Here is a 14,049-nt window from a genome sequence, read left to right on the forward strand (position 1 = left end):
TAATTGAGGGGCACAAAGCACTCACTGGAGAGACAGTTCCCCCGATGACCCCCATAGGCACCCTCCACTCCCTGAAATCCACCCAGGGCAGAGTATTTAGGCCCATCAAGACCAGGGTCCATGGCGGTAATACTACCATGCACTGCTGGGCCCAGGCCTGTCATCCAGGCACCACCATAGTGGAAAAAAATCTACCTACGTGCCTTGATGAGCGTGTGACTTGGAAAGGATCAATTTCTGCTTCATGCATATTCCACAGGCATATCTCAGGGCTCAGTACTCGGTCCTCAGCTGTTCTTCCTCTACACGCGTCCTCCACAAGGATCGCTCAGGGCTCAGTACTCAGTCCTTACCTTTTCTCCCTCTACACAAGATCTTTTGTTGAAGTCATTTCCTCACATAAGTTATCCAACCACTGCTACGTTGTTGACACACACTCATCTTCTCCTCAGATGTACATGCCACTTCCAAAATTTCTGCATATCTGCCATTTCATCTTGGATGCCAGCTCATCATCTAAAACTCAATCCCACCAAAACGAACCAAATTTTTATTCAAGCAAATTAAAAAAGTCTAATATTGGAAAAAGTATCTGTCCATGTTTGAAAGTACTGGACAGTGTAGAGTAGGTTTCTAGTCCAGTGTCATGATCCATGGTGTATGTCCATTATGATGAAACTGGTCCATTTTGAGATTTCTGACTTCAGAACTAATGGTGTGGATGGCTGGGGTGACCCTCTGGTACATCTCATACTGGTGCATATCGGTAGCACCTCGATATCAGAGACAAATACGATTAGGGTGGCTGTGACTGAGAAGTTATGGTAGAATGCCTGAGATCAGTTGAGATGATCATAATAGCATAGAATGCTTGGCTAAAAATGTGTCTTCAGCTTGGAAATAAGCATGGAAAACAAAGTACAACAGATGGCTGGGCCATCCGCAAACACCCACTGAAGATCTGAAGTCACGTGTCCCTGCACATGAAAACCACCAGAACGGCCTCTGAGAACCAAAGGCAACAGGCAGCAATGCATAGGACACACAGACACACACCCATGGACCAAAATATCATCTACAGCATTCTGCAGAACCATGCAGTGCTTTTTAGTATGCACCTAATTGGCCCAGGGTTCATCCTAAAACAACATAATTCCCCCTAAACATCCAAAAGTCCAGGTTATGCCAGATATCCTTTTTATAAAGACATGATTTGACTAAGACAGTCTCCGAGCTGGTGTTAAAAGGAACTGGACAAAAGAGTGGAAGCAAAACAACCTACACGCTGCAAAAGTTTTGTGAAGAAATTTCGGAAGAATGCCATATCTGCTGAAGGTGGCTACTTGAATACATTTTTAACCCTTTATGACCCTGTATCAATTGGAACGGACATAATATATTGGAATGGACATCTAAACCAATAAATACTCTTAAATTTAATAATGTCAGCAATGCTGGATACTGATTGGGTCTGATTATCCAATCACAATCGTATCATGACTTTGAGCATGCTAGTGCTCTTGTCCGATCGGACAAGACATTTAGATTTTTAATCAAGAATATAAGCTTATCTTTTAGCTTGCCAAACAAAATGTAAGCCAATATAACTTTAACTGTAAGAAGTTATAATATTTTTGCTAACACACACACGTTTAGTGACGGCATATATAGAAAGAAAACACTTGTAAGGTTTTCCTTCACATTTTGTTCACATCAAGTTCCTGGATACCACCATCTCCCAGGACCCATGGAGTCTGTCCTGTGCTGCTCCATCACAGTCTGGTATGGAACAGACTCTAACAGACTATATGGATGGCAAAAAGGATCGTTGGTGTCCCCTATCCTCCATCCAGGACCTGGGGCAGGGAAAATCATCACAGATCCCACACATCCTGGACACCTGCTGGCCTCTGGCAGATGATATTCAAGTCTGCAAACCAGGACCAGCCGACATGAGAACAGTTTCCTTCACCTCGCCATCACCCTCCTAAAACAACTGAACTACAACATTAGAACTGAACTTTATGTACAACCTTGTATTTTGTGTATATACACACACACACACACACACACACACACATATATATATATATATATATATTTTTTTTTTACTATATTGTTTATTGTGATCTGTTGTTGTTCTATAATGTTGTGCTTGAGAGACACCATAGGCCGTAATCAATTTCCTTACATGTGTTCACTAACATGGTCAATCAAGATGATTCTAATTCTTATTTCTATGACTACAATTGAATTGAACTACAAACATTGAATTGAATTAATTTGAATAAAAAAATGGAAAAGCCTTAACTGGTACTGTATATGTTTTACATTTATCAACCAAAATGACACTGAAAAGCATTACATTCATGAGTTGATGTAAACTACTGACCACAACCCAACCATGAAGGGGCAGTGGTGGTCTAGTGGTTAAGGAAACGGCCCTGTAATCAGAAGATTGCCAGTTCGAATCCCGGTCCGCCAAGGTGCCGCTGAGCAAAGCCCCGGGCCCACACACTGCTTAAAAAGCAGAGGAAACATTTTCTGGTGTCACCGTGTGCTGTTCTGTGAATCACAATCCTTTCACTTAACTTTCAGGTGGAGAATGGAGTGGCTTTACACTAGTTTGTTTGTTGTGTAGCTATTAGAAAGATACCAAAGAGAACAGGAGTTAAACCTATAAATGCTTGGCTATATAATAACATGGCTGATTCTTTAAGACCCTTTTACAACCGGCTGCTAACCTGTTGTGTTTCATGGAACATAAAAAAAGAAAATGGCTGTGATGGCTTAGAATTTCATTATGTATGTAATTCCACTTACTACGATGAGCCAGCCTGGCATCCTCAGTGCAGAAACTCCATACACACTCAAAATCTTTTCTGCATAATCACGCACACTTAAAGTAGAATTATAATGCATGTCTGATAAATAATGTATGCATTCTAAAATAATGAATGCATATGTTTTCAGCACAGAATGGCGAATAGCTCTTTCACTAATGAGATGGGTGTGCGTCACTGGATGAGTGGCAGCTGAGGGCTCTTCATAGCACTGATGAAAGGGGCCTGCTGCTGCTGCAGAAACCGGAATGAAATCAATGAGCCTGTGTGCCTTTTGTTGCAGAAGCAAACCGGCACGGGGTTAAGAATATTTTGAGCATTTCAATTATAAAAAGGGGAAAGTGTCTCAAATGCCAATAACCCTGTTGGACAATAACCCAAATAATAAGTAAAAATGCGCCCTGTGTTTATCAGAAGGTTGGTTTAAGTTTAAAGCAAGAATTCTGTTTCAGTTTGTGTTCAGTCTGTGTGCAGAGGTCAAATGTACCGTCTGAGAGGACAACAGAGCTTAAAGAGGATCTGATTTTTTTTGAAGGGGACACATGTACAACTGCCTCGTCGCTTGGTTGGCTGCATGGTGGGCAGTGGTGTCTCTTGTTGAACTTAAATGGTCTGAAAACAGATCCTCTTTAAGCTCTGTTGTCCTCTCAGACAGTACATTTGACCTCTCAGAACAAGGCTCCTCTACCCGCCTCCAAACTGGAGTTGACTGAAACAGATTTCTTGCTTTGCAAGGATTTGATTTAAACTTAAACCAACGTGGTTTCTGAAAATGTAAAGTCTCTGAATAACCATTACAAAGCCAAAAATTTCACTGGAACATAAAGGCTTTTCTGTAATGTATGCAGCATCAAACGTTGTCTCGTATTTTGCCTGTGACGTGCGCAATGCTGCCTTGGGTTAGATTAGAGTACGCGTGCTGCTCTCCGCCCCTCACGCGCCAGTATAAATAGCAATCCATGAGCTGATCGCCCGATCGCACGAGGGCTGATCGTGGCAGCGTGACAAGCGATGTACTCCAACAAAAGCGACGGGCCGCAGAGGGGACGGTCTTTTGACTCCATGAACATTGGCCTGTCTTTGGAAGAGAAACAACTGAACAATGCGGTAAAAACTCGTTCTCGCTATTATACCGGTTCTTTGTTTATTCGAATAAATCAATGTGCCCTTTAAACAATTTTATGCCATAACAGGCCTGTGCATTTTTTATCGTTTTTTTTATCGCCTGCAGTTTGAGTGCTTGAGCCGTACCATTTCATCCCGTCAGGGCTTAAGAAGGTCAGAAGTGGATATGGATCAGGGACACGTTAACGTTCGCCTTGTTAAGGTGGTGCCTGCTGTGGCGCCACAATTTTTTTGCCTATAATAGAATTCTTCAAAGGACAAGTAGACCCACAGATAGCGTCATGTTTCATCCGGTGTACCTGGAGCTCAGTCGAGAGGTGTATCTGTCTAATGGGGTTCGTCAGGGCGGAGTGGAGACCGATTAAAAGCAGCCTGATCCTGTGCGGGATTAGAGGGTGCTAATAATAGGATCCTCGGCTGCCCAGACGAGATTGGTTATAAGACGCTTCTCGAGACAGACAGCAGGCCGAGACGCACTCATGCTGCCAGGAGTCCTGAAGGCCGGAGCGCGCGGACAGCCACACCTGCTCCGCCACACGCGCTGTCCCGCTCTGGCTCAGAGAAACATGGTCAGTAGTCCGGTAAAAAAACTTCGAAACACTTTCCACTAATAACTAATGCGAGAAGCGCTTATGATGGAGGCTGTTTTGTGACTTTTTAAATATACCCAGATGTGTGCCTTGGTGGAGTTTCAAGCTCAGCTGGTGTGACCGCAGGCGCTGTCCGCTGGGCTGAATGACGCAGACACAATCCTGCATGATTAAGGTTTTACCCGAGCAGAGCAAGCGCCTTTTAATCTGATGAACTCACACACAGTTCATGCCTGTCAGTCAAAAGAGATCCTGCATGTGATGAGACATTGATGCTTATTGGAACGGTAACAAAATATGTAACTGATTACAAGAGAGGAACAATAGCACCGTGGGTAATCGGTTTTAAATGAGGATAATGAAATAAGGATAATGATAATGAAATTTGTTAAATTCCTGTTGAGTGATGAACTGCTAAGAGATTTTCCCTCTTTGTGATCTTTTGCATATAATCATAATCATCATTATAACCATGTTTGTCTCAGTTTTCATGTGGCTTTTATGGAGGAATTAGGGATATTCTATAAAAAAAAATGTCTATATTCTAGAACCGGTCAGCATTCTTACTTTGCGGATGCCTGTGGCTTAGGAAAATTGTGTTGTTGCTCAAAATATGTGTCACAAATGCCACTGTCATGATTCCCGCAAGACCTCGGACTCGGGCTGTGTGATAAAAACAGCGACCCCCTCTGTATGGTGAATGTTGGTTAATGGGTGGGTACACTGGCTCTGACCCTGTTTGACCTTGCGGTGTCCTTATCGGTTCCTGAACCTCACGCATGCCAAGCCTCCAGCGTTCGGCTTCGAACGAATGGATTACGCAGTAACTAAAACCCGTGCGCTCGAGTACTACAACGTTGTGGTAAACCGTTATAACCCCCTTCCAACCGCACTCATCCCAAGCCCGGCGAATGCGAACCCCAGCACGGCTCCCGACAGCCGCATATGCGTGTATACGCCTGTCAAACCGCCGTGCATATATAAAAATTCACACTATCTTACTGTTTTATACACAGCATAAAGGAAATCTGCAGTGTTTCTTCTTTACTTGGCCAAAAGGATTCGCGGCTGCAGCTGCTTTTTCTTTCGTAGAAACCGTGTCCAGTATGGTATATAGAGGACGATGGACGGCAAAGGGGCAAGGGACAGAACAATTTATTGTGATTTGATACATACACACACACACATGTGTATTTGCTACTATGGGCCATATTTGCTGCAACTGTGGTGTAATTCAACATCTGAAAAATCCACCTTCTGCCACTTTTTCAGCGTCCATCCTTTTAGCAGGCTGTGGGCCACAGGTTTTTTCAATTCTCTTTTGTGTAGTGGTGACTTCTGGGCAGTGATTCAACCATGGAGGACATTTCGAGACAGAATCCGACAAACTGTTCAGGTTGACACAGGGACTTCATGTGGCCAGGTATCGTGGAGCTCTGCTCTAGTGGAAAATGGGCTGGCCTTGAATTTCGAGCGAACAAATGGTCTTCAGCCTCTTGATAATAAACACTTTAGTCTCAGGGTGAATCTTAGGCATGTTTGCAGAGGTCTAGTTGCAGTTGGTGTGAAGGTCTAGTGTACTGGGCTTCTTTTTATACACACCTGTGACCTAACTGATCCATTATTAGTCACTGGTGAAGCTCATATGACAAGGCGACACACTTATGTCTTCGCAAAAATGGACTCGATGGGCTTTACAAGCTTTGAATATTAGAATACTTTATGAAAGTTTCGTTTTGCACTGAAACATTATTACAAAAGCTGTTGGGAATAAAATGAGCCATTTCTTGTAAAAAAACATCTTGATTGGAAATATATTTCAGCAGCACTTGAGGTCAATTTGTACACAAGCGACAAGACTTTTGTCAGGGACTGTATGTAGATGAAATGACAATAATGCTCATGGTCGCAGCAGCCACAACGGGTCCTGACCATAGTGTTTCTTTTTATTTTATAATTTTTTAATATTATTTATTATTTTTGTTATAACATATTTGTGATTGGTGTCATGTTATGAAATCTGCCAGACAACGCAAGGGCTTCTTCCCCCAAGCAGTCAGAGCTCTCAAAGCACTGCCATCACCAAAAAACTGATAAACTCAGCAACAATACACTTCCAGCCTTATGCACCTGGTCTTTGCACATCTCAACTCATTTTTACCCATCTCTGCCCTTTTTGCACATTCCTGCCCATTTTGCACATGTTTGTCTTGTCTTGTGTGTCCTGATTGAAATGTCCAACATATCCACTGACAAGCATCCTACATGATGTTGTCCAGTTATGTCCTGTTCGACCTGTTTATTAAAGTTCTACTTTTCTCTAATAGAGAAACCTGTACAGTATTTAAGCTTTAGTTTTAATTTGTATAGTTTAGTGTGTATATGCATATATATTTTTCTTTTATGGATTGCACCATGGGGGGGTCTGTGTGAAACATTATTTCAATACACGTTATACTGTGTATACTGTTGAACTGACAATAAACCAATCTTGAATCTTGAATTATAAAGCATCCTGTCCTCAGTCTTATGGGATTGTGAGAGCGAGCATGGGCTCTGACGCAGAGCATGGTTCTGACTGGGGGACTGAAGGATTTCTTGAATAGGTTTACACTTGAAGATGGAGGAAAGTTCAGGATCGGGACATTCTGCTTCTGCCACTTTTGGTGTGTCACAGTGTTTCACAATGACAATCACTTCACTTCCTGAGCCCTGGACTGGGTATTTGTCACAACAGTTGCCTCTGAAGAACAGATTTGGTGTCTTTGTCAGATTATTTTCTGGTTTAGGCAGCTTTATGCTCATTTTTATGTATTTCTTATTGTGCAGATGAACAAGTCGGCCCTCTCAAAACTCGAAGACAACAAAGAAAATAAATCCACTTCAACAGAAAGAGGCAGAGCAGCGATTGTCTTCTCTCTGAAGAATGAAGTGGGAGGACTGGTGAAGGCACTCAAACTTTTTCAGGTGTTTATTTCGATTTGCATGCTGTGTTTCTGTTATCATTTCAAAATGACATATTTCTTCATTTCAAATGTGTCCGATACGAATGCGATTCTCCAATGCTGTCACAGGAGAATCACGTCAATCTGGTGCACATCGAGTCCCGGAAGTCGAAGAGGCGCAGTTCGGAATTTGAGATCTTTGTGGATTGTGACAGCAACCGTCAGCAGCTCAACGAAATTATCCAGCTGCTGCGCAAACATGTCAGCGTAGTTCATATGGATGCGCCGGACAACTCAAGCTTACCGGAGGAAGAAGGTAAGAGAGACACTATGGAGCCTAAAATGGGTTTCTACCAAAAGAAACTCATTTGCACACCTTCACCCTACCAGTTACACATATTTTATGTTAAAGACGTAAAAGTGTAATACTTGGTTATGTTTGCAATATTTGCATATTGGTTCACTGTTTACTTGCAACATTTGCAATACTGTGGTCTGTAGCAGTTGCAGAAAGCATTTCACTGCACATCATACCGTGTATGACTGTGTATGTGACAAATAAAATTTGAATTTTTGATTTTTGAAGAATATATAATACCAGAAGCTTGCTGATGACTTCCAGAAGCATCTTTTTGAGGTGGAAATTGCTATGGGACATTCACCCAAATAATGTTTTGTGTGTATGTATATGTTTGAGCCTGTATGGGGTTTCTAAATGCGAACCAAATTCTTCATTTTCAAAGTGATAAATATGTAAAAAAAAAACAGTAAAACCTCTAAAATTACCATGGCATTCATGCTCATGGTGTATATAAACTGTAAATGAATCAATGTGCTGTTGGACATGGATGTAAAAGTGTCACAATGAACAACTAACTGTATCTGCTTACATTCACTCATGTTTTATTCTTAACACCAGAGATGGAAAATGTGCCCTGGTTTCCGAAGAAGATATCAGATCTGGACAAGTGTGCCAACCGCGTGCTAATGTACGGCTCCGACCTGGACGCGGACCATCCCGTGAGTTCTCGAGACCTTCAGTATACATTCAGAAATTTGGTATCATCACCGAGCAGCAGAAGATAGCTACTATCACATCACCCAGGCGGAGACTGCAGATCAGTTTAGGCAGTATAAAGCACTATACCATTGTTTATGTTTGTTCACATGTTGCAAATATTAATATTTCCCTCCTTGTGTGATAGGGGTTTAAGGATAATGTCTATCGAAAGAGAAGAAAGTATTTTGCTGATCTGGCCATGATCTATAAACAGTAAGCGCTTTGCTTTCTTCTATGTGTCTCTGTGGTGGGTGAGTAGTTTTATTACAATGTTTTTTTTTTTTTTTATTCCTTTCCCATGGCAGCGGTGACCCCATTCCACGAATTGAATTTATGGAGGAGGAGGTGCAGACATGGGGTGTGGTGTACCGCGAGCTGAACAAACTGTACCCCAGCCATGCCTGCGGGGAGTACCTGAAGAACCTGCCCCTTCTGTCCCAACACTGTGGATGCCGTGAGGACAACATTCCACAGCTGGAGGACGTTTCTCGCTTCCTCAGAGGTGAGCACGCCCCCCCCCCCGTCCGGAAGCATGGCCATACAAGCCACAGACAACACTGTCAATCTGACGGACGCTTTACAAAGATGACATACTGAATATTCAGCGTCTTTAAAGGTCACCTGACATGAATTTTGTTACTGTATCTGAAATCTCTTTCCGAAATTCAACAGTGGTGCAGAATTACAGCCACTTTGATCCAGTCTCACAATAGTGCAAATTAGGTGGAGAGAGGCGGGACGAGGAGGAGAGCAGCCTATAGAAGTTGAGCGGGCATTGGCGGAAATAACGTCATCAACAACATTCACAAAACCACAATGTTTGCTGCAAACAGGCAGTCGTGTCGACATTTTTCCAGAATAAAAAAAAAATTATATTTAATGACGACGTAAGGGGACAAATTCCAGATCCGACCATCTGAACTCATGTTAATGTTAAATCATCTCACAAAGTCAAATTTTCATGTCATGGGACCTTTAAGGATCGAACTGAAATTTCGTCCATGCAGAGCGTACTGGGTTCACCATAAGACCAGTGGCAGGTTACCTCTCTCCCAGGGACTTCCTGGCAGGCCTGGCCTTCCGAGTTTTCCACTGCACTCAGTATGTCCGACACAGCTCAGACCCACTTTACACCCCTGAACCGTGAGTATGAACAGATATTTCAACCCAACCCCGTCAATCCTGCCAGAAATGTTCAGCTGAACGGGGTTATGTTCTTCACTGTGTTTCCAGAGACACATGCCATGAGCTTTTAGGCCACGTGCCCCTGCTGGCTGAACCGAGTTTCGCGCAGTTCTCCCAGGAGATTGGACTGGCCTCATTGGGTGCCTCTGATGACTCGGTCCAAAAGCTAGCTACTGTGAGTGTCCCCAAGCTTTTTCTTCAACGCACTTGGCGCACCACAAAAAAGCGGGGCAATTTTAATTAACTGGAGGTTATATGTTTTTTTGTGTATTGCAGTGCTACTTCTTCACAGTGGAATTTGGCCTTTGTAAGCAGGAGGGAAAGCTCAGGGCATATGGAGCTGGTCTGCTTTCATCCATCAGCGAGCTGAAGGTGAGAACATTTCATGGTTTTCTGCATAGATTGGTCACAAAATGTGATGAGATCTTCTTCTAAGTCAAGGGTATTAAGAAATGTAATATGCCTAAATTAATTACACCAAGAATTCTGATCTGTCACGTCTTTATTGAGAAGTCCATTCTTCCTGGCAGAATTGTTATAGTTCTGTCTTATTCTTTGGACATCTCATGTGTATGACTCTTCAAGTCATTCCATAGCATTAGGTTGAGGTCTGGGCTCTGACTTGGAACCTCCAAAAGGCTTCCACGTTTTCAGCTGATGTCCAGACACTCTCACATTATCGGACAAAATTTTTGAAACACGGGAATTCATCTTCCCCTCATTGACTCTGCAAGATGCCCAGGTCCTTATGCAGCACACTAGGCCCAAATCACAATGTTTCCTCATACATACTTGATGGTTGCTGTGCCCATATTATGCCAGGTGTAGAGTTGCATGTTCTTTTGCATGTTTACATACTTTTTCTAGTCACTGTATATCTTTCCCATATTAATAAGCAAATGCATTCCATTTTCAATAAATGTTTCAATAAATGAATAAGAACTTAAATTGAATTTCCTTCTTTCAGCATGCATTATCAGGAAATGCCAGGATCATGCCCTTTGATCCCCAGGTCACTTGCAAGCAGGACTGCAATATCACAACTTTTCAAGATGTCTATTTTGTGTCAGAGAGCTTTGAGGAAGCAAAATTTAAGATGAGGTAAAATATAATTATATTTTCAGATCATTTGCTGTTAAAACAACTAATTTTATATAGGGACAATGACCTATTAAAACTAAAGGCAATATGTTGAATCCAATGAAGATATTTTATTTCTTTGAATGAAACACATCTGAGTTTGTCTGCTCTCTGTGTGACTCACCTGGAAATGATCTTTACAAATCATACAAAATCATAATTCTCTTACCTCCTATTGCAGAGAGTTTGCAAAGACAATCAAAAGGCCATTCACAGTGAGGTACAACCCCTACACCCAGAGTGTGGATGTGCTGAAGGACACGTCCAGCATCAACAGTGTAGTTGAGGAGCTCCGGCATGAGCTGGACATCGTGGGTGATGCCCTCAGCAGACTCAACAAGCACTTGGGTGTTTAACAAGCTGCACTGGTTTCTGAAACATGGCTACCCCCTATACACCATAATGCTTTCTCGACATTGCACATGGACTCTTAACATTTACAATAAGCATATAGCATACATGTTCCGAAGCATTCAAAACCGAGGTCTCAGTTTGCCACAGATTTTTTTTTAAATTGTACTCCAGTGTACCAGTGGATTTATGCAAGGGTGTAATAATTTATTTTAATAAAAACGTATTTAAGCTGGTAAGTGTATTTTGTTCATAGGGCTTTGTGTGTTTTAGCTGTACCCAGTATAAGTAGAAAGGCTTTTGCATTCAGTTTCTGGTTTTTGTTTAAGGTGAGATTGCACATCCTCGGTTCTTTATTACCTACTAGAAACAGACTGATACAACTCGCATTTGTTGCTTTATCAATAGACCTGATAAGTGTGTACATAAAACATGTTTTGTTGAATACAGTGTTAAATACAGTGTCTAGATTTGCTGAGCTGAACATAGTACAAAACAATGATCTTTGTAGCTCAAATGTTGTTCATTGTAATAAAATATTAAAATATTTTTGTAACAATATTTGTGAATATATTGATTTTCTACTGCCATTTCTTTACCCTGCTGAATATTTAGAAAAGTAAAAAAAGCTCCTTATATAAACTTTTATATTTTTAATAAATTGCGTTTTTAATTCTTCCTGCACTGGGTACTCGTGCAAGCATGTATTCCTTGCAAATTCCTTGTCTGTATTTTTTAATCAAATGAACCAAATATTTTCAGAAAGTTCAAATGAATTATAAAAGTATGACATTTTACACGAGTCATGATATCATGCATCTGCTTCATTCTTCTAATTTTGTACTTATTTTGACCACCAGATGTCAGCATGGCTCCTCGTGTCAGATTCTTAGACTATACATTCTAAGTCTCGTTTATGTATATCGTATGGTTTTTTTAATGGATATTGTTTTTATGCTATGATTTTTTTTCACGCATGTATGAAGATCATCTGCTGACACCCTGCTGCCACCATGGATGTTTTAATCCTAGTAACACTGAAAATTTAGGTCACATTTTAAGTTTAAAATGTGACCTAATGCACCCTTTTTATGCAGATGTATTTAATACTCTTTACTTTGTATTGAATACACAAAAGCGTTGCACATGAGTGTGTTTCAGCGGTTTTTAACAACCTCTGCAGCACTGTGGTATCTATTATTCTGCTAAGGCAACATTGTCAGAACATCATGGCCTTTTGAATGGAATGGTCTGCTGGTGCTGAATTACTGCATGAAGCATTTACATTTACTCACTAGCACATGATGCATAGACAATGAACTTGCTCGGTTGTCAGGGACATGAAAAACCAGTATTAAACATCAACCTTCCCTGCTGGTTAAAGTTCTGAGCCCGGTAGTCTGGGGACTAACTGTAACATCTGGTTTATTTGTGACTGAGAATATAGCCTTTGGTTTTCGTCACTTTACTTAATCGCTTGTTTGGTTTCTGAATTGATATTAAGGTTCCTACATTGATACCCATTCAATTATGGTGAGAGTGCAGCTGTTGACTATGTGCCTGGTCATTTTTTTTTAATAATTCATCGTCGTTGTCATCGTCTTCCCCCGCTTATCCGGGTCCGGGTCATGGGGGGAAAGCATTTCGGCCGCTTGTATCCGCAATCTCGTTCTTTCGGTCATTACCCAAAGCTGATGACCATAGGTGAGAATTTGGACATAGATGGACGGGTAAATCGAGAGCCATGCTTTCTGGATCAGTGCCCTCTTCACCACGACAGATCGGTTCAGCATCCGCATCACTGCAGATGCTGTCCCAATCCGCCTGTCAATCTCCTGCTCCCTTCTTCCCTAACTCGTGAACAAGACCCCTCCACTTGAGGCAGGACCCCTCTCCCGACCCAGAAACACGGTCATAATCCTTCTCAAACACATGTGGCAATATTGGTAAACTCCCATGCTCCCTCCATCACCCCAGCAAGGGTAAAGAGCTGCTCCACAGTTCCACGGCCAGGATGAAAACCCCATTGCTCCTCCTCAGTCGGAGATCCAACTATCGACCGGACCCTCCTTTCCAGGGCGGTTGTGGAGTGTGATCCCCTATAGTTGGAACACACCTTCTGGTTCCCCTTCTTAAAAACGAGGACCACCACCCCAGCCTGCCACTCCTTCGGAACTGCCCCCAGTGTCCACGCAATGTTGCAGAGACGTGTCATCCATGACAGCCCTACAACATCCATAGCCATGAGATACCCAGGATGGATGGAGTTGCTGCCTTCCTCTCCTGAGATTTTGTCACGATGACTGCCACTGCTGCACCCCACTTGGCCGTCCGGTACCTGTCTGCTGCTTCTGGAGACCCACAGACCAGCCATGCCCCATAGGCCTCCTCCTTCAGCCTGACAGCTCCCCTACCTTTGGTGTCAACCAGGTTTTCTGAACATTTATTTTCTCACCCTTTTCCCTTAGACCAATTTGTCATGGGAGACCCTACCAGGGGCACCAAGTACCCCAGACAACATAGATCATTAGGGCTCTCAAACTCCTCCACCAAGATAAGGTGACGGTTCAGGAAGGAGAAATCATTAATTGGTGAACCTGTACATGTGCTTTCTTGAGAAGCGGGACCTTGCGATATAGTGAAGTGATAAAGTGAAGTGATTGTCACTTGCGATACACAGCAGCACAGCACACAGTGCACACAGTGAAATTTGTCCTCTGCATTTAACCCATCACCCTGAGTGAGCAGAGTGTAGCCTTGTGTAGGTCTTGGCAATGGAATCTGGATAGATTGAACTTACAAAATCATCA

The 14,049-nt window shown here is 42.3% G+C and overlaps 1 protein-coding gene across 2 annotated transcripts; it reads left to right on the forward strand.

The window, feature by feature from the left end:
* Positions 1 to 3,799: 3,799 nt before the first annotated feature.
* tph1a (tryptophan hydroxylase 1 (tryptophan 5-monooxygenase) a) lies at positions 3,800 to 11,800 on the forward strand. 2 transcript variants are annotated; one of them, XM_028986902.1, is made up of 11 exons: positions 3,800 to 3,950; positions 7,388 to 7,525; positions 7,633 to 7,819; positions 8,423 to 8,523; positions 8,709 to 8,776; positions 8,869 to 9,065; positions 9,571 to 9,706; positions 9,797 to 9,923; positions 10,025 to 10,120; positions 10,716 to 10,849; positions 11,070 to 11,800. In XM_028986902.1, the coding sequence occupies exons 1-11, from the start codon at positions 3,855 to 3,857 to the stop codon at positions 11,242 to 11,244; spliced, it is 1,455 nt and encodes a 484-aa protein (XP_028842735.1). In that variant the 5' UTR covers positions 3,800 to 3,854; the 3' UTR covers positions 11,245 to 11,800. The 2 variants fall into 2 exon arrangements, with proteins under 2 accessions (XP_028842735.1, XP_028842736.1); XM_028986903.1 differs by lacking the exon at positions 3,800 to 3,950 and adding an exon at positions 3,964 to 4,537.
* The last annotated feature ends 2,249 nt before the right edge of the window (positions 11,801 to 14,049 follow it).

Source organism: Denticeps clupeoides, chromosome 7, assembly GCF_900700375.1.
Source record: "Denticeps clupeoides chromosome 7, fDenClu1.1, whole genome shotgun sequence".
Classification (NCBI taxonomy): domain Eukaryota; kingdom Metazoa; phylum Chordata; class Actinopteri; order Clupeiformes; family Denticipitidae; genus Denticeps; species Denticeps clupeoides.